The 27,764-nt window shown below is 42.2% G+C and overlaps 3 protein-coding genes across 3 annotated transcripts; all 3 read right to left on the reverse strand.

Annotated features, from left to right (window-relative positions):
- Positions 1 to 1,018: 1,018 nt before the first annotated feature.
- Positions 1,019 to 9,420, reverse strand: LOC143825424 (vomeronasal type-2 receptor 26-like). The gene is made up of 8 exons (XM_077313455.1): positions 9,197 to 9,420; positions 7,483 to 7,774; positions 6,714 to 7,374; positions 6,523 to 6,629; positions 6,084 to 6,311; positions 3,710 to 3,836; positions 1,628 to 1,917; positions 1,019 to 1,372 (listed from the first exon to the last, which is right to left on the reverse strand). The coding sequence occupies exons 1-8, from the start codon at positions 9,418 to 9,420 to the stop codon at positions 1,019 to 1,021; spliced, it is 2,283 nt and encodes a 760-aa protein (XP_077169570.1).
- Positions 9,421 to 14,847: 5,427 nt separating this feature from the next.
- LOC143825426 (vomeronasal type-2 receptor 26-like) lies at positions 14,848 to 21,582 on the reverse strand. Its single transcript, XM_077313456.1, has 6 exons — positions 21,305 to 21,582; positions 19,886 to 20,177; positions 19,137 to 19,781; positions 18,482 to 18,709; positions 17,150 to 17,276; positions 14,848 to 15,746 (listed from the first exon to the last, which is right to left on the reverse strand). The coding sequence occupies exons 1-6, from the start codon at positions 21,580 to 21,582 to the stop codon at positions 14,848 to 14,850; spliced, it is 2,469 nt and encodes an 822-aa protein (XP_077169571.1).
- A 4,195-nt stretch (positions 21,583 to 25,777) lies between these two features.
- On the reverse strand, positions 25,778 to 26,674 carry LOC143825427 (vomeronasal type-2 receptor 26-like). The gene has a single exon (XM_077313457.1). The coding sequence runs from the start codon at positions 26,672 to 26,674 to the stop codon at positions 25,778 to 25,780; it is 897 nt and encodes a 298-aa protein (XP_077169572.1).
- Between the last annotated feature and the right edge of the window lie 1,090 nt (positions 26,675 to 27,764).

Genomic DNA, 27,764 nt, shown 5'->3' on the forward strand with positions numbered 1-27,764 from the left:
AGTCTGGCATCAATATATATGAAGGACCACCTATTGCCCTATTGCTCCCACAGGGTAATCATTTGTTGGTGATTCCTGGCCCCAAGAATTTCAGGAGACCTAGACCAGGGCCAAGGATTTTTTGGTCCTGGCCTCAACCCGGTAGAATGAGATCCCTGAAAAGCTGAGTGCTCTCCTGTAGCTTATGGCATTTTGCAGGGTCTGCAAGATGGAGCTCTTCCACCAGTTCTATAGTTGAGGCCATGGCATGGAAGATCAGATGGGCCCCCCAGGAGAAAATGCCACAAGCCCGACCATCACCACTGGTGTCAAGGGCAGACAAAACTCACAACCAGGCTTCTATAGAAAGAAAGCTTTAATTGGAAGTAGATCTGAACACTTAAACATCTGAAGTCAAGAATGTTCGATATCAGGGAGGCAAGCAGTTATCAATACAATTCTCCTGCCGAAACCAGACCCGTTCCCAAGGGGAGGGTGTCATCCCCCACCCAGGTGCCATCCCAGGCTTCCTGCCAAAGTGTCTCAGTTAGCATGGCCTTGGTCTGCCCGGTGCCCCAGACTGCAGATAAGATGTTTACAGGGACACCGGTAACAATGTATCACAGCAGGGAGAACATGCAGTGTGAAAGTGGAGGGATCAAAGGAAGGGGAGGGGATCAAAGATATACTACAGAGCCATACGCATTTTGGTTACATGGGAAAGACAGCAAGAGCACAGAACACAAAGATGGAGTCTCTCAGGTTCGGTGGAATCAAACATGGCAGAGAGCAGGGGACTGATCCTGACAGCTGGTTGATTGCCAGAGTTTAGAGTTCCCTACAGTGCACTGGGAGTCAGTGTGGGGGTTATTATATTTTGTATGTTTTTATGCAGTGTTTTTATTTTGTGACTTGATGCAAGATGGCTGAAAATAAATGAAAGAACAACAATAAATGGAATAACAACAACAACAATCATCATCAACATACAGCCCATACAGCCCAAATTTGTGTTTCAAGATAAAAATGGCAGAATATTTCATACTTTCCTAATAATTTTCTCCTGAATATTCATCTCTGGCCTAAGAAATATTATGTAGCATTTTGGGAAAAAGATGCAAACCAGTAAGCCAGCACCAGAAGACAAGATGGAGAAGATCTCCACAGCCACCATGAATTTTCCTTTAGAGCTCATATAACTTGGAATAAAGGAAAACCAAACACTGCAAAAGACTAACATACTGAAAGTGATGAACTTGGCTTCATTGAAACTGCCAGGTAACTTCCTAGCAAGAAAAGCCACTGTGAAGCTGACACTAGCCAGAAAGCCCAAATAGCCAAGGACCAAATAAAACATAGTAGCAGAACCCTCATTACATTCCAGGATGATTGTCTTGGGTTGGGAATGCATATTCATTTGGGGGAAGGGAGGGGAAATACATACCCAAATGATGCAAATCATTGCTTGAAATAAGGAGCCAGAAAGGACAATGGAATGGGCCAGTTTTTTACCCACCCATCGTCTCATGTGGGACCCTGGTTTGGTGGCCATGAATGCCAGGATCACAGTAATGGTTTTGGCTAATACAGTACAAAGAGCCACACAGAAGATGAGGACAAAACTTGTTTGACGCAGGAGGCAAGTCACCTTTCCTGGCTCTCCAATGAACAGCAAGGAGCTGAGGAAGCAAAGGAGAAGGGAGAGTAGGAGAATGTAGGTGAGGCTCCGGTTGTTGGCTTTAACAATGGGAGTGTTTTTGTATTTCATGAAGGTTCCTAGCACAAAAGCTGTGACCAGAGAAAAAGATACAGACAAGATGACAAAGCTGATCCCTAAGGTATCTTCATAGGAAAGGTAGGTTGGGATCTTGGGAAGGCATTCATGATGGTCTTCGCTTGGATAGTGGTCATCTGGACATCTGACACAGGCATCCATATCTGAAGGAATCAAAAGAGCTGTTTCAGTATTTCAAGGCTGTGAACACTATCTAAATGGCAATCATATAAATGAGGTAGAAATGTATATGACTGCCTTCCTTTTCCTCCTTCTGCATCCCCTCAATACATATACATCAATGGTTTGAAATAATGCTATTGCTAATGGGTTTGTTGGCTAGCCAGGTGTTGGGCCTGTCAGACACTCTATGCACAAGAAAGATCTCTTTCATTCCATCTTTCCTCTTGTCCTGAGGGATACATTTTTAAAAAGGATCTTAGTTCTGCCATATTAAAACATAGAAAAACAATCACAAGTTTTGGGTTGTATGAGAAATTTATACCGTTGTGAATGCATTGATTTAGAATGGAATATTAATCACCTCCCAGTCATCAGTGTCTTTATTTCGCTGTCTAGAATTCTTTCCTCATACAGCTGTGTTTTATGTGATGCCATTGAAGAAGAAGAAGAGAGTTGGTTCTTATATGCCACTTTTCTCTACCTGAAGGAGGCTCTAAGCGGCTTACATTCACCTTCCCTTTCCTCTCCCCACAACAGACACCCTGTGAGGTGGGTGAGGCTGAGAGAGCCCTGATATCACTGCTCGGTCAGAACAGTTTTATCAGTGCCGTTGCGAGCCCAAGGTCACCCAGCTGGCTGCATGTTGGGGAGCGCAGAATCGAACCTAGCTTGCCAGATTAGAAGTCCGCACTGGCGGACCAAACTGGTGGTGGATCAGACAGATAGCTGATCAAAAAGCCAAAATATAGGCTGGAAGAGTTTATCTTTCTTCTTTGCCTCTTGCCCAGCACTCTTCCTCAGAAAGCTCACCCCTTGAATAAACCTTTGTTGGTCTTAAAGGTTCTACTGGATTCTGATTTGATTGGGCTAATTCAGACCAACACAGCTACTCATTTGAATCACATTAACACATCTGAGTCTTTGTAAGAACTACAGTACAAAGAAAATTAAAAGTCAGGAAGGAAGGAAGGAAGGAAGGAAGGAAGGAAGGAAGGAAGGAAGGAAGGAAGGAAGGAAGGAAAAGAATGATCTTTCAGATTGATGCATCTAGTAGGTTGTCTCTTAAGAACCTGAACTATATGCCAACTAACCCTGCAAATAAGTTGGATGTCCCATGGATATGCCTCTAATGAGATTGTTTAAATTTAAAAATCAAATGTTGAGTCCAGCACCACCTTTAAGAGCAACAAAGTTTAATTCTGGGTATGCTAATTCACTCCTATTCACAAATCTTACCAACTGCTTTAATTCAACCTTAGCTAGAACTATAGTTATAGCTCCAATACACACACACACACACAAACACACACCCCGGGACATTAGCTAGGTAATCCTGGTAAATACATCCTCCCCCCCCCCCATCCTCTCACTATCTCTATCTGGCTGAGCGATATGAAAGGCTTGAGGAAGTCTTTTTCAATTAATCTGGAGAAGTGTGCATGCACACCAAACTTTGTTCCTGGAATCAAGCTTCACCTGTCCGGCATATGCCAGTTGACTGAAACTTTATCCTACTGCTTCAGACCAACACACCTGAATCTAAATATTCAACATTATTTGTTCAGGGTGGTGGGGACTTTAGGGCTATGATTTACTGCATATCCAAGTATAGCCAATTTGCCAGAATCCGATAAGCGATTTTTGCTATGATTTTAATCTGGTCCAAGTTCCCAGAATCCGGAAAGTGACCGTGCTTCATTCTACTTCATGGAAAGCTCCGTTTTCTTGACTCCAATTATTTCTCCTGTTCTACCAGAATGTTTCACAACATACCTATTTGCTCAGAAATCATCCCTTCTGGACAAGGCGTACAATCATAGCAGCAAAATTTCTCTCCCTCCTTCTGTGTCTTGCTGGAGCCAGGCTGGCATGGGTCATTGCAGACAGAAATGGGAAGCGCCTGCCCATAAACAGAATGGGAGCATAGCACCAAGTTATTTTCCATTGATAATAGATGGAAGAAATTACATCTGAGAAATCAAATTAGCATTTTGTATTAAGCGGGAGGTTTTCTGTGCTGTCAACACTCAGGGGCTTTCCGCACTGGGATCCTTGTAGCAAATTGTTTGCTGAACAAAAAATCGCCATTTAAAATAGTGGAATTTGTCATTATACATACCTGACTTTGTAATGGAATCCAGTTGCGTTTCCATCGTTTCCCACAAGCTTCCGGTCTCAGCAAAAATCGCTAGAAAGGAAGCGCTTTTGCCGAGCTCGTCCCACCCCTGGCCATCAAGCAGCCAATGGGCAGCCGTTAGCATGCTCCCAAACAGCCCCTTTCTCTTTAAGAAAGGTTTTTTTTTTTTTAAACACACCCGTTGCAACGAATATGCGTTGATTCGTTGCAACGGAGAGACCCTTTCAGCTGGCAGGTGTGTTTGAGCTGTCGTTTCATCGTTGCCACGCTCCCCCCGAGTGAAAAAAAATCCCCCCACCCTCATGGGCCCAATTTTTGGCCGAAAACAGTGTAAAAAATAAAGGGAAAATACATCAGCAAACGGGCTTCTCTGTTGTTTGTGCTTAGTGACTGTAAAGAGCTCTGGGGAGGGACTGCAGCCGGGGAAGCCTCACTGGGTAAACGAAGGCTTGCCGGTGCGTTGATCTCCGCTTGCTCGGAGAAAAAAAAATGGCGATCGCTTCGCCGGAAGATCAGAGGAGAGAACCAGGGGGAGAGATTTTGTAGAAACCACAACAATGGTAACGCACAGAACTTTCCCGCTAGTATTGCAGATTGGTTGCAGGAGTGTAGCGCTTTCCAGAGGGTGAATCCACTTTTGGGGATTTCCCTGAAAGCGCTACAAGGAAGCGCTTTTTGCGGATTGGTTTCAGGTGTGTGGCAGATTGTCAACGACGTTGTGCATAATGGCAAAACTGTAGTGATTTCAATTGGCAACCATTGTGCGATTTTGAAGGAGTGCGGAAAGCCCCTGATCCTTGATTTTTCAACCATGAGGGGGCAGAAATGTGGAGAATTAAGATACACAACACAGGGGTAGTAATGATCAAAATTGTCTACTCCCATCATGACATAGAAAGTAGATATATAAATGAAAACAAGTTCTAGATTACGTAATCCTCCCCTTCATATTGGTCATTTAAATGTGGCTTTTAAACTGGTGGTTTATGAAAATTGGTCATCATAATACCTCAGTTTAGGAAGCCCTGTGGATTTCAATAAAATTTTTTGGATTTCATAGAAGTATCTGCAGGATGCACCAACCAATATGGCGTTCTGCACCTGAGAATTTGCTAGTGCAGGGTATTTTCTCATGGCTTTTATAACCAGATAAGTGAACAAACTAGTTCATGACCTGAAATTCATCATAATTTTGGCTGGTTCATCCTCTTCAATCAGAGGAGCTTCCCCCTGAACATTTCATGGACTTTTTGTGTGGTTGGGCATGGAGTCTGGATCTTTTAATACTAGATGATAACCAGGGCAGACTGCCTCGCATTTGCTAGTTTTGAATGGCTCTGAGCTATTAGAAACCACCCGTTTTGAGCCTCTCCCATTTTGGGCTGACAGCACATGGATCAGCATGCCCTGCTATCAGGCTAAAAGAGCTGAAGAATGCCAATAAGACTTATGCACCTCACAGCTGTCATCCCCAGTATTCAGCAAGCCATGGTATAGAGATTAATGTCTTGGACTAGAACCTAGAATCATAGAATCATAGAGCTGGAAGGGACCTCCTGGCTCATCCAGTAAACTCACACACTTAAATGACTTGCAGTCATTTCAGGGTGACAGCTGTAAACTGTGTGTGCAAAACGAGAGTGCTGAAATGGCTTGGGGCCAAGCCATAGGCATTTTGGGCTGATAACGAGGAGTGTACAGCAAACCACAGTCAGTTCAAAATGGCTGCAAGCTATTTCAGCCTCCCCTTTCTCTTCCCCCTCCTCCTAAGCTGAACATCCTGAAACAGATCAGTTTGATCTGGAAAGGGGGCCGGGTCGTGTGGGTTTAGGTATTTGGTTTAGGAATATCCAAACTGTGATCCAAACAAGAATTTTCTGCTTCATACTCATCCCTATTCAAAACTAAGAACAAGGTTGATTTTAACTTATTTCCCCAAAGAACGGGTTGGCTTGTTCACAAAGGAAGGTATTGAGTTGAGAAGATCAAACACCGGTCTCTTTTTCTCACCTGGTTAAAGCTTCTGTGCCACACAATTGCATCATCTACTAGAGTCAGCTCTTTGCCTGAAGGGGCCTGAGGATCCAGTTGTCCCACTTTCACTCTAGCAAAGGACCCATTTGACGAGGTCACCCAATTGGTAATATCAAAAACAGAAACTAATGCTTTATCTTGATTAAACCGTATGGTTTCTCCAACAGTATTGTTGAACAAGATTCTCTGTAAAAACTTGTGTAACTATATTAAAAAAGAAAAGAGAACACAAGGAACAGTTCTAATTCTGGAAAATATGCCATGAGATGAAAAATGATTTAAACAACTCACATAAGCAAAGAGAAAGAATGGTGTAAACATTTGTTATGTTGGGAGCAAAACTGAATGTGTGAAGTGGAAAGGAACGAGAAGTATTATGGTTACTTGTGATGACCAGTTTGAATAATTGCTATACCTGCCATGGCTGTATATTCTGGACATCCAGCCCCTCATCTTCTACCAATATTCTGCGTATGGATCCATATTTGTAGATGTACTGCAAAGCATGGGCCACAGCATACACTGCATTGTAGACATTATAGCTGTGGCCAGTCATCTGCATTTCAAACAAAGGGCCAGGGAGGCTCTCCAGTTTCTCTTCCCCACTGCAGATTTTCTTGATATCGTCTTGTTCTTGTGTCAATGAACAGCTGAATGCTTGCTCCCAAAAGTTCTGAATGAAACCATCTCCTCCAGCCCAGGAAGGTCTTATGGTCTGAAGGAATTCCTGGAATCCTGGGGGCTGATTGGAATGCACTGTAAAGGACAGGGCACCATGGAGGGAGTCTGTTTCTGCAATCCTTTGGAAAGAGAATGACTCAAAGTCCCAGTGTGATGTCACTATCCACACTTTACTCAGAGGAGGCAATAAAGCGAAAGAAGATACATAAAAAGAGATCCTTAGAGCCATCATGGTTGGAGGTTCTCCATGCACGAAAAATACATTGGATTTTCTGTCCATAAAGACTGTGTACCATTCTGCCTGTTCTACAACCAGCTCCGCCATCTCTTGTAGGTAAGTCTGCTTTGGTACTTTGTGTGTGAATGCAAAACAAACATGATTCTCAGAAAGGATAGGTAACATCCTTTGCAAAAACTGGTTTCCATTGTCATCATCCATAGCAACGAGTCCAATCCAAGTCCACCCAAAATGATGAAGTAATTGTACAACTCCCCTATACTGATAGGTGTCATCAGGCACCATCTGATATAGAGAAGAAAATTGTTGTTTGTCACCCTTTGTAAGGGAAATTGACCCATAAGTGAGCTGAAAAATAAAACATACACTGTCATTTTAAAAATATTAATGAAATCAGAATATTCAGTGATTTGCTAGTATTGTGAAGCCTATGTGCCACCCATGCTGATAGCTTACTTGAGGAGTCTTGTACATGTTCAGGATTGAGGCCATGTGAGCAGAGGTTTCTGAAAGAAGCCCTCCAATGACAGCTATGCCCTTCTGCTGCTTATCACAGTTGAAGTTAGGGACCAGTTTCTGCTGTGCAGAAAGAAAGCTGAGGGTAGCTTTAAAAGTCATCCTTCCAAGGTTGTAGCTGTTGAGGATGTAGAGCCCCAGACTGATGTTTGGTAAGAAGTTGGGATTCTCATTCAGCTCTTTTACAGCAAATGCCAAGGCCAAAATGTGCTGGTAGTTTTTTGTTATTGACCTGCAAAGAGATATTTCGGAAAGCACGGTCAGTAGCAAGCCAATCTCTTATTGAGGCCCCTAAAGCCCAGCGTTCCAGGATGCAAACTGGATCACTGTACAAAGGCTCATACTCATGTCCCGGTTAAAACACAGCGGAGAGTATAAGAGTGAAAAACATAACCAAATATTTAAAAATACAAAAGAGTCGGTGGGTGGTAATCTCAGTAGACGAGGCCCTGCAGGTCCCACCACTTTCCCTTTCTCTTTTTGATGCAGCAGACATGAGCTGACTGCTTGTTAATGTGTTATGCTCTTTTATTATTTTCTTTTAAATAAAGCTAATATTACTATTTTACCATTTACATGTGTGTTTGTCTGGAGTTCCTTCTACAGGTGTAATTAACCCTAGTATAGCTTAGGGCTAACCCTGCGTTGAGCAGGGGGTTGGACTAGATGGCCTGTATGGCCCCTTCCAACTCTATGATTCTATGATTCTATGATTCTATGATTCTATGATTCTATGATTCTATGATTCTATGATTCCATGATTCTATGATTCTATACATAGGCATTTTGATATATAAACGCTAAGTTTCCTCCCTCTCGCTGCATTTGGGCTAATCTTCCCCACAAGCTCAAAGATACGTGTTTTAGGACACGTGTCCACGCAGTTTGGGTAACGCATGAAGCTGGCTGGAATGCCATTTATTCCAAAACAAATATATTGCTACTTATACATTGCATGACTAGAATTTTTGAGCAAACTACAGAAAGGCAAAATGAAATAGCCAACATGGTATAGAGATTAATGTCTTGGACTAGAACCTAGAATCATAGAATCATAGAGTTGGAAGGGACCTCCTGGCTCATCTAGTCCAACCCTTTGCACTATGCAGGACACACACAAACCTATCGCTCATTCACTGTAACCTGTCACCCCCTTGAGCCTTCACAGAATCAGCCTCTCCATCTGATGGCTATCTAGCCTTTGTTTAAAAATGTCCAAAGATGGAGAACCCACCACATCCTGAGAAAGCCTGTTCCACAGAGAAAACGCTCTCACTGTCAGGAACTTCTTCCTGATGTTTAGACGGAATTTCTTTTGAATTAATTTCATCCCATTGGTTCTGGTCCACCCCTCCAGGGCAAGAGAGAACATCTCTGCTCCATTCTCTATATAGCAGCCTTCTAAACCGAGGATACTCCAGTATGAATTCTCATGGAAATTCTCCTTGCACCTTTGGGTCACTCATATATTTGAAGCCGAATCTAACTTTCAAAAGTTGTGACAATGAGAAAAAGGTAGAGAGAAGATCAATGGAAGACACATTAGCTTCCCATCGGGCTGAAAAATGGGTACACTTGAAGCAAATAAATGGAATGAAACCTTAACCTGACTAGACACAGTGATCATATTAAGTCAAAGAAAGGAAACGCTTACCCAGGTTCATCAAGCACCATATGTGCTGGGTGTTCTAGGAAAGATGGAGGATTATTGAAGTAAACAACTTGAGCAGCAATACCACCAATTAGAATGTCCCCTGGCTGATAAAAGTTGTGAGGAATAGGAAAGGGGTCATCATATATGGAGCAATTAATGGAAGACCGCCAACACACTATACGGCAGGGCAGCACCAGCACCACCAGCATCAGTACCAGGAGCATCTTGATGTCAAGTCTTCCCTTCCAGCTGCAGGCTACCAGTTTTCCATCCACCACATTATATCACATCCCTTTTGCCACATTATTCCTAGTGTGGCCGATGGCATTCTTCCTGCTGCTCCTGAATTAGAATTCATAATTGTTATACATATCATAGTTTTTATTGAGGTACCAACTAGATCAATATATGAAAGAATATAAAGAGATTTAAACATTTTGGCTCGTTTTATGACTTGAGTGTAAAAAAGAGCATATATGATAAAAAGTGATTATGAAATCTATTGCATTACTTAATTTCAAAGAGCAGTAATTGTATTACATTGGGTATAGTTGTTAGTTAGCAGAGTTTTCATTTTTGAGATTTTTTTCAGATTAAAAAAGCTGCAGAAATAATGAAGTAATTAGCTGAAGAGAAGGAGACACCAGATTGGGAGAAATAGCTAACACAGCAGTAGACTGAAGTAGAGTTCAACTAGATCTGAATAGGCTGGAAAAGTGGGCAAATGAGAAGAAGATTCAATTCAGTAGGATAAGTACTGAGCTCTACATCTGGGTCACAAAAAGGAGAAACATACATACTGGAAGGTAGATGCCCTTCTTAATAGCTGTGTGTAAGTGTGTAAGAGATTTTAGGGTACTTGTGGACTGCAAGCGAAATATGAGCAGACAGTGTGATGCAGCAGTAACAAAGGTGAATGCAGTGTTTGGCAAAATATTGCAATTACCCTGTATACTGCATTGGCCAGATCCTACCTGTAATAGTGTGAACATTTCTGGAGTCCTCATTTCAAAAAGAATATGGACAAAATTTAGATGATGCAGAGGAGAGTGGCAAGGATGATCCAGGATCTGGGGACCAAGCTGTATGAGGGAAGTCTAAGGTACTAGAGAATGTTCAGCCTAGAGAAGACGGGGTTGAGAGGAGATGCTTGCTCTCTTTATCTATTTGAAATGTCAATTGAAGAAGGTCAGGGAGCTTTTCCTGCTGGCAGCAGAGGATAGGATCTGCAATAATGAGCTTAAACTATGTGCAGAATGGGGGTGGAATATTCTGCCTAAGGAAATGGGGAGTTCCCCCTCACCGACAATCTTCAAGAAGAGGGACAGATACTTATCACAGATACTTTTTGGCTGATTGTTCATTGAATAGGGGGGTTGACTAGATGGCACGTATCGACCCTTCCAGCTCTATGATTGCACAAAAGTAATTAACAAAAATAAGAAGAAAAATATATGAAGGTAGGAGTTGATGGAAAGCTAGCATGAAATAGAATGGGAGAAGGGAATCCAATTGACCATTGGAGTCCTGTCTAATTCTAGATGCGGTTCTAATTAAGAAGCCATCATTTTATGCAACTTTAAAGAAGTTCTTATTATTTATCGTGTCAATGCCTTTAGGAAATCCATTGCAAACTAGGAAGAAAACAGTCATATGGACAATTTGGCTGGAGATAATTGCTCTCCTCTGAGGACTGCTTCTTGGCCCACACCTGCTGCCCTGAAAACTAGATTGGCAGACAGGACAATTTTTTGACTTCAGAATTATAAGTCAAAGTGTTTTTGTTGTTGCTAAAACAGTAAAGAATGGCAATGCCGATTCAGACAAACTGACTTCTTTCACCTAGAGAACTGTATTTGAATCTAGAAAACTGTAGTTTGACTTTCCTTGTGGCCTCTACTTTATTTTGGATTTTTTTGTTTCTTTGGTTCTCTAACCAATTCCCTATCCACCTAACTATCTATAAATCCAGATTGCAATCCTTCAATTTATTCATCAGAACATCATGGGGAACCTTATCAAAAGCTTTACTAAATTCCAACCGAATTTCCACGATCCAGCAAACCTGTTACTTGGTCATAAAAGGAAACCAGGTTGGTCTGACAGGACCTGTTGGAGAGAAACCCATGCTGACTTCCTTGGATTACCAAATTGTCCTCCAGATGTTTGCAGATCACTCCTTTTAATATCTGCTCCATTATCTTCCCCACAACAGAGGTCAGACTCACTGGTCTGTAGTTTCCCGGGTCATCCTTCCTCCCTTTTTGGAAGATAGGAATAACGTTTGCTCTCTTCCAGTCCTCTGGGACATCTCCAGTCTTTAAAGAGTTTCCTAAGATGATGGACAAGGGTTGTGCAAATTCTCCAGAAAGTTTTCAGCATTTCAGGCATAGTCTGAAATTCGATTTTCATCTGTCAATTTGTTAGGCTTCTACATTATGCCAAAGAAAAAGGAGAAACAGACAGCTTCTTCTTATGGCAATCTCTGTACATGAGTTCCTTGCAAAGGTGTATGGCAAAAAAAGAGACTCTGGCCTGATTTTGATAGGAGCATTAATTATGTTTGAAAAATGAACAAAAATTAATTTAGTGGTGATATTATAAACTCCAAGATGAACTGGGGGGAAATACATTAAAACAGAGAGGAAGACTTGAATACAATTTCCAGTTAAGAGCATTAATCTGTGCATCCCAAGTGTATTTAGTCAGAAGCAAGTCCCACTGTCTTTTCAGAATATCAATTGCACATATCTTTAACACTTTGCTGTATTATATATTTGTGAAAAGCCCTCCTGGATGGAGAGTGTTTGGGCCCTCTCTGTTCCTGTCCTTTCCTGCACATGTCCAATCCGGGCCCGGCCCCACTGGCAGCCGCCCCCAACAGCCCAATAAGGCTGCTTCCCCAACCCAATCAGGCTGTCTCTCCTGCCCCTAACTGTTCCTTTGCCTCAGATCTCTGATGGAGTTGGCAGACATCTGGTGAGTGTTCTCCCTCCCCCCTCCCTTCAGTCCTGTTGTGAAGGAGCCTCCAAAAGCCCCTGACTGAGTGGAGAGAGGCATTTCCAAGAGCAACTCAGAGGAGTCTGTGGGCATAGGTGTGTGCATTCCTTTTGAAGGGGGTGTAGCTTTCCCCTTCTGCCAAACAGTTGGCTGACAGGGGTGGGCAGAGAAAAGCCCCTTCTAACTTAAAATACTGCTTTGGCTGGCCTCGCTGCTTGAAGGAATATGCAGCCAAGGAACTTTCCTCCAGCAGTGAGGCCGGCCAGAGCACTATTTTTAGTGAAAAGGGGCATTTCTGTCATTCCCCACCCCACACACTCAAAAGGAAAGCACAAGTACCCCCACAGATCCCTCTGCGTTGCTCTCAGAAATGCCTCCATCCCCTCAGTCAGGGGCTATTAGGTCTGAAGGGAGGATAGAGGGAGAACACTCATCAGCGGTCTGAGGCAAAGTGAGGGAGATTGTTGAACGTGGCAGTTAGGCCTGTGTAGCCCTTTCTGCCTGAGGAGCTAATCTTTATACTCTGCAGATAAGCTGTAATTCCAGGAGCTCTCCAGGCCCCACCTGCAGGTTGGCTAACCCTAGGTTGGAAATATTCCTGGAGGTTTGGAGACAGGACTTCAAAATGGTACGATGCCTCAGAGTCCAGTCTTCAAAGTAGCCATTTTTGCCTGCAAAGCTGATCATTTTAATTTAGAGGAGTGATTCTCAACCTTCCTAATGCCTTGACCTTTTAATACAGTTCCTAATGTTGTGGTGACCCCCAACCATAACATTAATTTTAATGTCATAATTCTTTTGTCTGGTTTTGCCTAGAGAACATGACTGCTTTTTTGGGATGCCAGCCTCCCAGTGGAGCCTGGGGATCCTCTGGAAACACAGCTCTTCTGCAATGCACAGAGAACAGTTTCCCTTGGGAAAAGGGCTGCTATCTCAGAATGCCAGCCTCCCAGTGGGGTCTGGAGATTCCATGGAAGCACAGCTCCTCTGCAGGCCACAGAGAGCAGTTCCGCTGTAGAAAGCAGCTGCTTCGAAGGGGAGAGGGACTGTATAGCATCACCCCCCCACACACACACTGAATTCCCTGTCCTCCCCAGGCTCCAAGCCATAAATTCCCAAAGCTTCTGCCACCTGGATCTGCCTCCCCCCACCTGGTGCCCTGCCTCAGGTAACTGTTGGGTAACCACTAGCACCCGGTGTATCAGCTACAACGGGCTTTAATTCTAGTATATTACAAGAAGCTATTGTTCTCATGAACATTAAAGGCTCAAAAAGCTCCATCTGGACCCACCTACATTCTAAAAACAGATGGCAGGCACCAGGAAATGTGTCTTCTTGTAGCATGGTGTCAATAGGCAACATGATTATTATAACCAATAAATAATGATGATGATGATGATGACAATGATTATGTTGATGAACTTAACTTTCAACTGCATAATCAGTTTTTATCTTTCACTAGAGAGGTATCTTCAAATGAGTGGCCATGTTGGTCTGAAGATGCACAATAAAATCAGAGTCCATTAGTACCTTTAAGACCAACAAAGAATTATTCCAAGCACGAGTCTTCGAGTTCAAGCACTCTTCGCCCAGACAAAAGGATTACCCAAATGTCCTCCCGTATCACCAAATGAGATTAGGTGGAAAACAGTATTAATTGTGCTACTATACAAAAATGGAGATTAGAAGAACCCATCCAATTAGTCTTCTAGGCATCCCTTCTAAGCTTTATGCTGGCATCTGCTGGACAAGTTATCCTTTTTAGAAAAGAAAGATTTATAGGGAATGAACAAGCAGGTTTCAGGGATGGTGTTTCTATAATCCATCACTATATGATCATACAATAGTGATCAACTGCAGTTTGTTAATGTTATAATTTTAACTTATATGGTAATTAAATTAATGGTTTTATTGTGTTCTTTTATTAGAGTCCTGTAGGATATGGAAACATCCTTCACAAGGGGAAATCCATTTGTGCCTCTCATCAAGATATCAGTTGATATAAAACAAGATTTTATTAATCAAGCTGAATTTGGGTCCAACATTTGTAGAGATGGGGTAAAGAAGCAGTTAAGGGGACTATGCCTTCAGCTCCACAGACAGCTGAGCATTGAAATTTCATCACTAAAAAGAGCTGATACACTTAACACATGTAGGAATAAATGGGCCACCATTATGTTTGTGTCTAAAAAATATCTCCCCCAACTTGGGGAGCCATTCAACTGTACTTTTTGTCTCTCCCAGCATTACGCTACCAACCCAGTGAAGGTACTTGATGCGGAAAGGAAGGCACACTTTCCCTTTTCTGTCACAGAACTATTATTCAAATTGTATTAGAATAATGTTCTGATGATTTATACATAACAGAGGTGATCACATTGAAAACTAGCCATATGGATGGATGGGTGCTTTTATTTATACAGATTAGTAAATCCCATAGATACATCATGTATAAAAAGACTTTCCCTATATTAAGAGTATAATGATAGAAAGCACCATTCTTCTCCTTTGTTTAATTTGAAATCCCAACAAGTGACTGAAATAATATTCCAACTGGTGACAGGCAGAAAGAAAAAAAAAAGAGATCCATATTTATAGTCATCAACATTGAACCCCGCTATGACTTTCAAGAAAAAAGATGGCTAAGATTTTCAAACTTTCCTAATTATCTGCTCTCGAATGTTCATCCCTGGTTTCAGGAAAATGATGTAGCATTTTGGGAAAAAGATGCAAATCAGTAAGCCAGCGCCAGAGGATAAAATGGAGAAGATCTCCACAGCCACCATGAATTTTCCTTTAGAGCTCATGTAAGTTGGAATAAAGGAAAACCAAACACTGCAAAAGACCAACATGCTGAAAGTGATGAACTTGGCTTCATTAAAACTGTCCGGTAACTTCCTAGCAAGAAAAGCCACTGTGAAGCTGACACTGGCCAAAAAGCCGAGATAGCCAAGGACAAAGTAAAACATGGTGGCAGAACCCTCATTACATTCCAGGATGATTGTCTTGGCTTGTGAATGCATATTCATTTGTGGGAATGGGGGAGAAATACATACCCAAATAATAGAAATCACTGCTTGAATTAAGGAGCCAGAAAGAACAATTGAAAGGGCTAGTTTTTTACCCACCCATCTCCTCATGTGAGACCCTGGTTTGGTGGCCATGAAGGCCAGGACCACAGTGATGGTTTTAGCTAACACACTGGAAAGAGCTACACAGAAGATGAGTCCAAATGTAGTCTGACGCAGAAGGCAGGTCACCTTCCCTGGCTCTCCAATGAACAGCATGGAGCTGAGGAAGCAAAGCAGGAGGGAGAGGAGGAGAATATAGGTGAGGCTTCGGTTGTTGGCTTTAACAATGGGAGTGTTCTTGTATTTCATGAACGTCTGCAGCACCAAAGCTGTGAGCAGAGAAAAACATACAGCGCATATAACAAAAATGATCCCTAAGGTCTCTTTGTATGAAAGGTAGGTTGGGACCTTGGGAATGCATTTATGATGGCCTTCGCTTGAGTACTGATCATCTGGACATTTAACACAGGCATCCACATCTGCAGGGGAAAAAAGAGCTGTTTTAGAATGTCAAGGCAGTGACTAGTATACAAGAGACATTCATATAAATGATATAAATATGAATGCCCCCCATTCTCCTCCTTTAGCTCCACTTCACAACACATAGTTCAATGGTTAGGGATAATGGTATATGTTTTGGTGACTGGCCAGAGGGGTCCCTCAGGCACTCATACATTTAAGATCTCTTTGACTGATTATGCACGGGGAAAGAAATCTGTCATACTGGTAGGAGGGCAGCCCCAATTGGGCACGATGTTGCTGCCATATAGAGTCCCAGGGCATTCCGTACAATTTTATACCTCCCTGCTCCTCACAGACACAAACTGTTCTATCACCAATTCTGCTGCCAGGTTTTGTGCTGCAGCCATGAAAAGTCAGTGGAAATTGACTATAATTTAACTGACCAGGAGATCTGTTGCGGGCAGGTGCTAGTAGGGCCGGGCCAATCCGAACACACACAGGACCGAACAGTCTCCATCCAGGAGGGTTAACCAACCAGATACCTTACAAAAAGAACACTTCATTGAAGGTTCTTTTTGAATATCTGATTCTTCTTTAACATTCACAGGTAAAGTCAGATGGAAGTGGGACAGTGGGATAGAGGGAGAGAGGCAGTTTCTCATTCTACTCAAAAGTTGACTGGCTGTATATATCTTTAAGACACATCTAAGACACTACAATGATAGTACTAGTACAATTAAAGCAACATAGGGAGGCAGACATCAGGAAGGCAAAAAATGTGAGGGACAAAAACAATGATCATTCAACTTGATGGTTTGAATCCAGTGGCACTTTTAAGACAGCTGGATTCTTGATATGATAGATGCCTTCTATTCACAGTTCTTACCAACTTGTGTAATAAAATATGACTGCTCCAATAATTACAGATGTTAACACTAACTAGACTTTCATAGAAAATAAACCCCTCCCCCAATTCCTATCTATATGTAAGGCTAAAGGTAAAGGTATCCCCTGTGCAAGCACCGGATCATGTCTGACCCTTGGGGTGACGCCCTCTAGTGTTTTCATGGCAGACTCAATATGAGGTGGTTTGCCAGTGCCTTCCCCAGTCATTACCGTTTACCCCCAGCAAGCTGGGTACTCATTTTACCTATCTCGGAAGGATGGAAGGCTGAGTCAACCTTGAGCCGGCTGCTGGGATTGAACTCCCAGCCTCATGGGCAGAGCTTTCAGACTACATGTCTGCTGCCTTACCACTCTGCGCCACAAGAGGCTCTTATATGTAAGGCTACAGGGTATTTATTTAAATATGCCTGCATAAGTGTGCATGCACATGAAAGCTTATACACTGATCATAAATATGTTGGTCACCCATGTTTTCTTCCAGCTTTACAAGAATGTTTCCCAACGTGCCTCTTACCCTTCTGCTCAGAGACCATCCCTTCTGGACATGTAGTACAATCATAACAGCAAAAAGATTTTCCCTCCTTCACTGTCTTGCTATAGCCAGGCCGGCATTGGTCATTGCAGACAGAAATGGGAAGCCCCTGTCCATAAATACAAAATTAGCTTAGCATCCAATCAATGTCTTTAGACAATGGGTATTCTACCAAAGTTTTCTGCAGGGAGGGGAAACATTATTCCACCAGCAAAAACAAATTTGCACATTGTAATGATCAGGGTTTTTTTTTTTTTTAATGATGGCTACAATGATGGGGTGACAGATGCTTTTCTGATGAAGACTCCATGGAAGGCTGACGCTTCCATTTTGATGAAATACCAACATGGTCTAGACCAGCCTTTTTCAAAATGGCAAAAGAGCTCCGGTAGGGCAAAAGAGGAAAGGGGAATCCCTGGTCTAGGTTAATGGCCAGAAGGGCTTTCCCAACAAAGGAAAGGGAGAGTGTGGAGATTCTCCACATATTCTTCTAATGGCTGCTTTTTCTTCATAAATGGTGGAAAGCTGACATTTTTCACTGTTTTTATTGGAGGCCAGAGGCAGGAGATGGCTGCTCTTCATGCTCTGGATCATACCAGATTGTGTATTTTCTTCTTGTAATTTATGGCTTGGATATTGGGATTGCAATTATAATCACATATACATAGATTCAAATGAGTCGCCATGTTGGTCTGAAGTAGCACAATAAAATCAGAATCCAGTAGCACCTTTAAGGCCAAGAAATATTTGTTGGTCTTAAAGGTGAGACTGGACTCTGATTTTATTGAATCAAATATAGAAAAAGATGCCCAGTGGTGACCAGAAAAATAAATAAAGTTGCTCAAACAAGTGCAGAGATAGGGTGATGAGGAACTAGATCAGAATAGTTTCTCAGAAGGTTTTGTATTTTGTGCCTTTTAACACCTAACTGGGGATGGGAACAAACTGATTTACAACCCTACATACATCAATAATTTGTGTGGTTCATACCCCCCAATCCAGGTTCACAGGAGGTGCCCCAAACATCTCCCAGACCTATTGTTTAGTTAAGATTTTATTTTTAAAAGTCCCTGAGCTTCCCTCCTTTATCAAAGCGGGAGGGGGAGAAAAACCATTTGTCCTCTCACCTGGAATATATTGGAAAATATTTCAAGATGAATTCTAAGGTGAATAAATATTGTAATATTGAAGAAAATAGTAGGAAGAGGCACATGGAGAAAACAAGGTTGATTTAAACGTATCTCCCCCCCAAAACGGGTTGGCTTGTTCACAAAAGAAGGAATTGAGTTGAGAAAATCAAACTCTTTTTCTCACCTGGTTAAAGCTTCTATGCCACACAATCTGATCTTCTTTCAGAGTGAGCTCTTTGCCTGAAGGGGCATGAGGATCCAGTTGTCCCACTTTTATTCTAGTAAACGACCTATTTGAAAAGGTAATCCAATTGGTGACATCAAAAACCGTAACTAATTCTCCATCTTGGTCAAACTGTAGGGTTTCTCCAAGACTATTGTTGAAAACGATTCTCCTTAAAACGTTGTGTAACTAGATTGAAAAAGAATAGAAAAACAGTAAGCAGTCCTATTTATGAAATATTGGCAGCTGTGCTAAAAAGAATGGGACCACATATACACACATAAACAAAGTGGAAAAAATTTCAAACCATGTAGGCATTTATTATGTTGGTGGTAGAACTGAATGTGCAAAGCGGAAGGAGAAGGAGAATTCCAGCCATCTGTGATGGCCAGTTTAATAATTGCTATACCTGCCATGGCTGTATCTTCTGAACATTCAGCCTCCCATCTTCTACCAGTATTCTGTGTATTGATCCCTGAGTGTGGATGTAGTGCAAAGCATGGGCCACAGCATAGACAGCATTGTAGACATTATAGCTGTGGCCAGTCATCTGCATTTCAAACAAAGGGCCAGGGAGGCTCTCCAGTTTCTCCTCACCACTGCAGTCTGTCTTAACATCTTCTTGAACATTTTTCAATGAACAGTTGAATGCTTGCTCCCAAAAGTTCTGAATGAAACCATCTCCTACAGCCCAGGATGGTCTTATGGTCTGAAGGAATTCCTGGAATCCAAGGGGCTGATTGGAATGGACTGTAAAGGACAGGGCACCATGGAGGGAGTCCGTATCTGTAATACTTTGGAAAGAGAATGACTCAAAGTCAAAGTGTGATGTAACTATCCACACTTTATGCAGAGGAGGCAATAAAGCCAAAGCAGCTAGGGAAAGAAATATCCTTACAGCCATCATGGTTGGAGGTTCTCCGTGCACAAAAATTACATTGGTTCTTCTGTCCATAAGGATTGGGTACTGATCAAACTGTCCTGCAAGCAACTCTGCAAACTCTAATAAATAAGTTGTCTGTGGAAATTTATGTGTGAATGCAATACAAATGCTGTTCCTAGAGAGAATAGGTAGTATTCTCTGCACAAACTGGTTTCCATTGTCATCTTCCATAGCCATGAGCCCAATCCATGTCCACCCAAAATGATTAAGTAACTGTCCAACTCCCCTATACTGATGGATGTCACCAGGTACCATCTGATAAAGGGAAGAAAATTGTTGTTTGTCCTCCTTTGCAAGGGAAAAGGACCCGTGAGGGAGCTGAAAGAAAACACATTGCAATTCTAAAAAATATTAATGAATTCAGAATTGATAATGATATGCTGGAATTGTAAAGTCTATGTAACCCCATGCTTGTAGCTTACCTGAGGGGTCTTGTAGACATTCAGGATAGAGGACATCTGAGCAGAGGTTTCAGACAAACGCCCTCCTATGACAGCTATGACTTTCTGCCGGTTATCACAGCTGAAGTTAGGGACCAGTTTCTGCTGTGCAGAAAGCACATTTAGGGTGGCCTTAAAAGTCATTCTTCCAAGGTTGTAGCTGTTGAAGATGTAGAGCCCCAGGCTGGCATTCGGCAACAAGTTTGTTTTCTCATTCACCTCTTTCACGGCAAAAGCCATGGCCAAAATGTGCTGGTAATGTTTTGTTACTGACCTGCAAACATAGATTAAGATGGGTAGCCATGTTGGTCTGAAGTAGCACAATAAAATCAGAGTCCAGGAGCACCTTTAAGACCAACAAAGACTTATTCAAGGCGTGAGCTTTGTACACAGTTTACTAATGTAACAAGATTAACTTTTGCTTATATATTCCTACTGATATGATGGTCAGTTCTTAGTCTGACGAAGAGTGCTTGCACTCGAAAGTTCACGCCTTGAATAAGTCTTTGTTGGCCTTAAAGGTGCTCTTGGACTCTGATTTTACTGACCCGCAAACAGTATACTTAGGAAAGTAATCAAACTGCATTTACAGTGTTCATCCTCCCAGCTCAACTCCCAGTTTATTAATCCTTCTTTTTTTTTTTTATGGCTGTAGCAACTGCTTGGCTTTTCTAAATGCTGTCTTTATACTGCATTCCATACTGGGCACATTTAGACCTATTATGCACGGCAGCAGCCGTGCTGAGCTGCTGGAGGTTTTGCATGGTAGGGCAGCATGTCCTACCGCTTCCCTTTACACACGGGGGATGGAATTCCACAGCAGTCAGGCACATGGGATGTGATTCACAAATATTAATGCAAAATGCATAACATTTGAGTGGAATAATTAAGAATACTGGAAGAAGATGTGTTGCCAAAGGCAATAAAACTTTTAAATAAATGTAACCAGAAATCAAAATCTGAATGTGCTGCTGGATCTTGGAGACTTTGAAGATTGGGTCCCCTTCTTGAAATCTGACATCACCATTCTGTATATTCTGATAATTACTTATAAGAGCAGAGAAACACAGAAGGGAGGTTCTTTTGTAGGCTGCAGCACATCCTTAACTCCGAATTACAAAAAGGCAAACTAAATCTGGGAGACTCCAGTATGAATTCTCACAATACCATGGAACTTCTGTATGTTCCTTTGGGACCCTCTTATATTCTCAGCCTAATCTACCTTTCAGTGCTTTGGTAAGATTAAAAGGGAAGAAAGAAGAGCAATGCATTGAGGGGCAAGGTGGATAGCCCTGATGCAAATAGAATGGACTGATCAGTCATTCTCTGCTTACGTGCTAACTGCTTGACTACAATGTTCAGATTCAGATAGAAAAAGAAGAAGAAAACCTTAATCCTTACATAGGATCATCAACCACCATTCGGGCCGGGTGTTCTAGGAATGATGGAGGATTATGGAAGAAAGCAACTTGACTGGCAATCCCACCAATAAGAAGGTTCCCTGGCTGATAAAAGTTGTGAGGAATAGGAAAGGGGTCATCAGATATGGAGCAATTAATGGAAGACCTCCAACACATTACATGACAGGGCGGCACCATCAGAAGCAGCATCAGTACCAGCAGAATCTCCATGACAAGACTTCCCTTCCAGTGGCAGAAAACGGCTTTCCCATCCGCCATATTATACCACATTAGTTTTGCCACTTCATTCCTCATGTGACTGATGACTCTTTTGGTTGCTTGTTTTAAAAACGTTCATAGAAGAAAATGGCTTCTTGCTGCTCCTGAATTAGAAGGCATAATTAGTATTCATATCATAGTACTCTATTGAGGTTCCAAAGAAATCAATATATGGGAAAAGAATATAAAGAGATTGAAACATTTCTGCTCATTTTATGACTCAAGGGGAATTTTTATCCTTAATATTGTGGATAATTCCTTTTTCACTTCTTGGATGACATCCTGATCCCTTTCATCAAAAATTCTATGTATTATTTGATTCTCATCTACACTAGTTTATGTCACTTATTTCCAATATTTGACTAGTGGTTTTTGCAAGTGGAGAAATTGGGGCACTCGACCAATAGGTGACATAAGATGTCAGCAATACCTTATCCATGAAGATAATCATCTAAAAGATCCTTTCTGGATATATTGGATGAGAGGATATTTAGCTGCACTAAAAAAAAAAAAAGCTCTTCTTAGAGAACTAATATTTCCAAGTATATATAAGAAAAGATCTATACACATGGAGGATTCCTCAATACTGAGGGGAGCCAATGCTATTGGACATTGACCTCAATACCTGGATATCTATGTCCTCCATTCTCTGCATTATTTGACTCTTGATTGTTATCTCTTCTTAGGCAACTAGGAGATGGATATCCAGCCCAATGTGCTGCATTTTCCCTAATAAGGGTCACCTAACAGTTTATAGTGTAGAGAGCTTGTTGCTGCATAAAACCCAGCATTTAAACTTGTTTAGGCAGGCTCTAGTTTCAAGAGTATGCTGGCCAAGCCCTGCTGCAGCTTCGTACATTCAAAAGGCTTCAAAACAATTGTCTAAAGATTGTTGGCTTTCCAACAAGAGTAGGAATATGTTACAATATTACACGTAAAAATGATTTTAAAAACCACACTCTATGAGGGAAACAACTGAAGGAAACCTACCATAAAATGGACTGGGAAAGGGGGATATAGGCAATCATCCAGATCCTCTTTAATTCAAGATGCAGTTTTGATTAATGTCATCATCTGTACATCTTAAATGCCCTCAGGAAGTCCATCACACATGATGAAGAAGCCAGTCATTTTGACAATTTGGCTAGAGATTATTGCACCCCACTGAGGACTGCTTCACATCCTCACACCTGCTACCCAGTAAACTAGGAGTGTGGAGAGAAGACTTTGTTGTCTCCAAAGTTCTAGCAGGCCACCTGATTCCTTTGTTTTGCTAAAGTGGTAAAGAACTCTCTGGGTCATGAAGCTTCTGACAAAACTGGGGCCAACATAACTTTGTCTTCTGCTTTTCTTTCTGATTGTGTGTGCGTGTATGTGTTGAACAAATTTAATTGATGTGATAAACCACATCCTTTTCAATGGGTAGTATCCAGAGCCAGTTGCCTTCTCTTAAAGTACTAGACCCAACTTGTATTAGCAGAAACCAATGACTCTAATGCCACCACAAATCAGTCCGTGTATCAATCATTTCACATCAGAGCATGTATGATATGCATTTCAGTTCCCTAAGCTTTGTCAGCCTGCAGGTTCCTTTGGCATATTGGCTCAGGATGGTGAGCTAAGCTACAAATAGGCTGCCATGGGTGACGAAGCAAATCTCATTATATCAGGGAGTGCGGATATAGTAACTTTGAAAGTAGGTCAATCATTTTGGGCAGAACCTCTGTATAACTGGATCCTCATCTTTCAGTATCTACCCTAATTCTATAGACATGTAATATAAACTTATGCCAAGGAAAAGGCAGGGAGGGGGGAATAATATTTCTTCTTTTGGCAATCTTTTTACATATTCTCCTTACAGTGGTGAACAGTAAGGAAGTGATTCTGGCCAGATTGTGTTAGGAGAATTAATTGATTTTGAGGAAGGAACAGAAGTAAATATGTTGATATTATTTTTAACTAACAGTTTTAATATATGACACAATCCCACATTCCTGCAAAAATCAAAAAAAGTCCCAATTGGCTCCCACGGCAATCTGAAATGCGGTGTATTTGAATGGGTATTTCCGGATCCCTTCAGGTCACCACAGAAGGGGGAGGAGCTGGGCTTGGAAGGCCTGGCTTTACCAACATCCACATGATCCTGCAAGAGGAGAGGCCCCATTGGGCCCCAGGGTGGCTAAAGGAACATGGAAAATACGATATTGATAGAAATCAAAATCCCAGTATTACCCTCGATATTTTTACCATCAAACCCCAACACTTAGTGCTTATAAAATTGTTTGTGACAAACAGCGCTGTTTTCTTATTTGTTAGTTTCATGCATGGATATAGCTCCAGACAGACTGCCTCCTCTCAGGAAAAATCTTTACAAAACTTCAAAGAAAGAAAGCAACTTGTAAGCAACCGAGGAAGGCAGAATTCTGCAGCCACGGAAATACCATGAGGTTCTGTGAGTTTTATATCTATAGCTTAAACCTTTGAACTTGAGACTGATGTACCCAAAGAACACTTCCCGGGAGCATCTGCTTGGGGAGGGAGTCAAGATAACTTGGCCAACTAAGTCCAATCTGCAGACACCTTGGAGGGCATGTAGCCTTTAGTGATTTCCCCGGCAAGTTTGTTGACTCTAGCTGGATGGCACAAGCAGGCACCCAGGGCAGGCTCCTGGGTGCCTATATAACTCAAACCCTCCAAAACAGAGATCCTATGGCTGGGAAGGAAGTAGGCAGGACAGGAAGCATGATTAATCACTCGTGCCAGAACACAACTGAATTCCATGCCTCTAGGCAGAAATTTGAGGGTGAACTGGAAACAGCTCTTTTGTCTTGTTGTCTATGGAGGTGCTAGTCATAAAGGTAGCCTGCCAGGCATTTTGTCATTTGCATCAGGTTGAGGCTACTAGCACCCTACCTTTCTTCAAAGCACATATTCATGATGCTCCATGCAATGGTCACCTCCAGAATTATATTCTGTTACTCACTCTATGCAGGCCTGCCCATATCCCTGACTCAGGAATTGAATCTGGTGAAAAATGTGACCGCTAGGGTCCTCATAGGAACTCCTTAGAACCAGTGTTGAGGCAGCTGCATTGGCTACCAGCTGTAGTCTTGACCAGGTTCAAGGTATTGGTTTGATGTTTAAGGGCCTTCACAGTCTGGCATCAATATATATGAAGGACCACCTATTGAATATATATGAAGGACCACCTATTGCCCTAAGACTCCCACAGGGTAGTAATTTGTTGGTGATTCCTGGCCCCAAGAAGTTCAGGAGACCTAGACCAGGGCCAAGGATTTTTCGATCCTGGCCTCAACCTGGTAGAATGAGATCCCTGAAAAGCTGAGTGCTCTCCTGTAGCTTATGGCATTTTGCAGGGTCTGCAAGATGGAGCTCTTCCACAAGTTCTATAGTTGAGGCCATGGCATGGAAGATCAGGTGGGCCCCCCAGGAGAAAATGCCACAAGCCCGACCATCACCACTGGTGTCAAGGGCAGACAAAACTCACAACCAGGCTTCTATAGAACGAAAGCTTTAATTGGAAGTAGATCTGAACACTTAAACATCTGAAGTCAAGACTGTTCAATATCGGGGAGGCAAGCAGTTATCAATACAATTCTCCTGCCGAAACCAGACCCGTTCCCAAGGGGAGGGTGTCATCCCCCACCCAGGTGCCATCCCAGGCTTCCTGCCAAAGTGTCTGTTAGCAAGGCCTTGGTCAGCCCGGCGCCCCAGACTGCAGATAAGATGTTTACAGGGACACTGGTAACAATGTACCACAGCAGGGAGAACATGCAGTGTGAAAGTGGAGGGATCAAAGGAAGGGGAGGGGATCAAAGATATACTACAGAGCCATAAGCATTTTGGTTACATGGGAAAGACAGCAAGAGCACAGCACACAAAGATGGAGTCTCTCAGGTCCGGTGGAATCAAACATGGCAGAGAGCAGGGGACTGATCCTGACAGCTGGTGGATTGCCAGAGTTTGGAGTTCCCTACAGTGCACTGAGAGTCAGTGTGGGGGTTATTATATTTTGAATGTTTTTATGTAGTGTTTTTATTTTGTGACTTGATGCAAGATGGCTGAAAATAAATGAAAGAACAACAATAAATGGAATAACAACAACAACAATCATCATCAACATACAGCCCATACAGCCCAAATTTGTGTTTCAAGATAAAAATGGCAGAATATTTCATACTTTCCTAATAATTTTATCCTGAATATTCATCTCTGGCCTAAGGAATATTATGTAGCATTTTGGGAAAAAGATGCAAACCAGTAAGCCAGCACCAGAAGACAAGATGGAGAAGATCTCCACAGCCACCATGAATTTTCCTTTAGAGCTCATATAACTTGGAATAAAGGAAAACCAAACACTGCAAAACACCAACATACTGAAAGTGATGAACTTGGCTTCATTGAAACTGCCAGGTAACTTCCTAGCAAGAAAAGCCACTGTGAAGCTGACACTAGCCAGAAAGCCCAAATAGCCAAGGACCAAATAAAACATAGTAGCAGAACCCTCATTACATTCCAGGATGATTGTCTTGGGTTGGGAATGCATATTCATTTGGGGGAAGGGAGGGGAAATACATACCCAAATGATACAAATCACTGCTTGAAATAAGGAGCCAGAGAGGACAATGGAATGGGCCAGTTTTTTACCCACCCATCTCCTCATGTGGGACCCTGGTTTGGTGGCAATGAATGCCAGGATCACAGTAATGGTTTTGGCTAAGATGGTACAAAGAGCCACACAGAAGATGAGGACAAAACTCGTTTGACGCAGGAGGCAAGTCACCTTTCCTGGCTCTCCAATGAACAGCAAGGAGCTGAGGAAGCAAAGGAGAAGGGAGAGTAGGAGAATGTAGGTGAGGCTCCGGTTGTTGGCTTTAACAATGGGAGTGTTTTTGTATTTCATGAAGGTTCCTAGCACAAAAGCTGTGACCAGAGAAAAAGATACAGACAAGATGACAAAGTTGATCCCTAAGGTATCTTCATAGGAAAGGTAGGTTGGGATCTTGGGAAGGCATTCATGATGGTCTTCGCTTGGATAGTGGTCATCTAGACATCTGACACAGGCATCCATATCTGAAGGAATCAAAAGAGCTGTTTCAGTATGTCAAGGCTGTGAACACTATCTAAGTGGTAATCATATACATGAGGTAGAAATTTATGTGACTGCCTTCCTTTTCTTCCTTCTGCATCCCCTCAATACATATATGTCAATGGTTTGAAATAATGGTATTGCTAATGGGTTTGTTGGCTGACTAAGTATTGGGCCTGTCAGACATTCTATGCACAAGAAAGATCTCTTTCGTTCCATCTTTCCTCTTGTCCTGAGGGATACATTTTAAAAAAAGATCTTAGTTCTGCCATATTAAAACATAGAAAAACAATCACAAGTTTTGGTTTGTATGAGAAATTTATACCATTGTGAATGCATTGATTTAGAATATTAATCACCTCCCAGTCATCAGTGTCTTTATTTCGCTGTCTAGAATTCTTTCATGTAAGAAAGAGAAGGATTCAGCTCCCTTCTGTTTCTTCCTCATACAGCTGTGTTTTATGTGATGCCCTTGAAGAAGAAGAAGAAGAAGAAGAAGAAGAAGAAGAAGAAGAAGAAGAAGAAGAAGAAGAAGAAGAAGAGTTGGTTCTTATATGCCACTTTTCCCTACCCGAAGGAGGCTCAAAGCGGCTTACATTCAACTTCCCTTTCCTCTCCCCACAACAGACACCCTGTGGGGTGGGTGAGACTGAGAGAGCCCTGATATCACTGCTCGGTCAGAACAGTTTTATCAGTGCCGTGGTGAGCCCAAGGTCACCCAGCTGGCTGCATGTGGGGGAGCGCAGAATCGAACCCAGCTTGCCAGATTAGAAGTCCGCACTGGCGGACCAAACTGGTGGTGGATCAGACAGATAGTTGATCAAAAAGCCAAAATATAGGCTGGAAGAGTCTATCTTTCTTCTTTGCCCCTTGCCCAGCACTCTTCCTCAGAAAGCTCACACCTTGAATAAACCTTTGTTGGTCTTAAAGGTTCTACTGGATTCTGATTTGATTGGGCTAATTCAGACCAACACAGCTACTCATTTGAATCACATTAACACATCCGAGTCTTTGTAAGAACTACAGTACAAAGAAAATTAAAAGTCATGAAGGAAGGAAGGAAGGAAGGAAG

The sequence above is a fragment of the Paroedura picta genome, chromosome 16 (genome assembly GCF_049243985.1).
Source record: "Paroedura picta isolate Pp20150507F chromosome 16, Ppicta_v3.0, whole genome shotgun sequence".
NCBI lineage: Eukaryota > Metazoa > Chordata > Lepidosauria > Squamata > Gekkonidae > Paroedura > Paroedura picta.

Coding starts and splice junctions, on each gene's coding strand:
- LOC143825424 (XM_077313455.1), bottom strand. CDS start 9,420: ATGCTCCTGGTACTGATGCTGGTGGTGCTGGTGCTGCCCTGCCGTATA. Junction 7,775..9,196: donor ATGGTGCTTGATGAACCTGG/GTAAGCGTTTCC, acceptor ATCTCTTTGCAG/GTCAATAACAAAAAACTACC. Junction 1,373..1,627: donor TCATTGGAGAGCCAGGAAAG/GTGACTTGCCTC, acceptor TCCCAACCCAAG/ACAATCATCCTGGAATGTAA.
- LOC143825427 (XM_077313457.1), bottom strand. CDS start 26,674: ATGGATGCCTGTGTCAGATGTCTAGATGACCACTATCCAAGCGAAGAC.
- LOC143825426 (XM_077313456.1), bottom strand. CDS start 21,582: ATGGCGGATGGGAAAGCCGTTTTCTGCCACTGGAAGGGAAGTCTTGTC. Junction 20,178..21,304: donor ATGGTGGTTGATGATCCTAT/GTAAGGATTAAG, acceptor CTATGTTTGCAG/GTCAGTAACAAAACATTACC. Junction 18,710..19,136: donor TGAAAAATGTTCAAGAAGAT/GTTAAGACAGAC, acceptor TTTTCAATCTAG/TTACACAACGTTTTAAGGAG.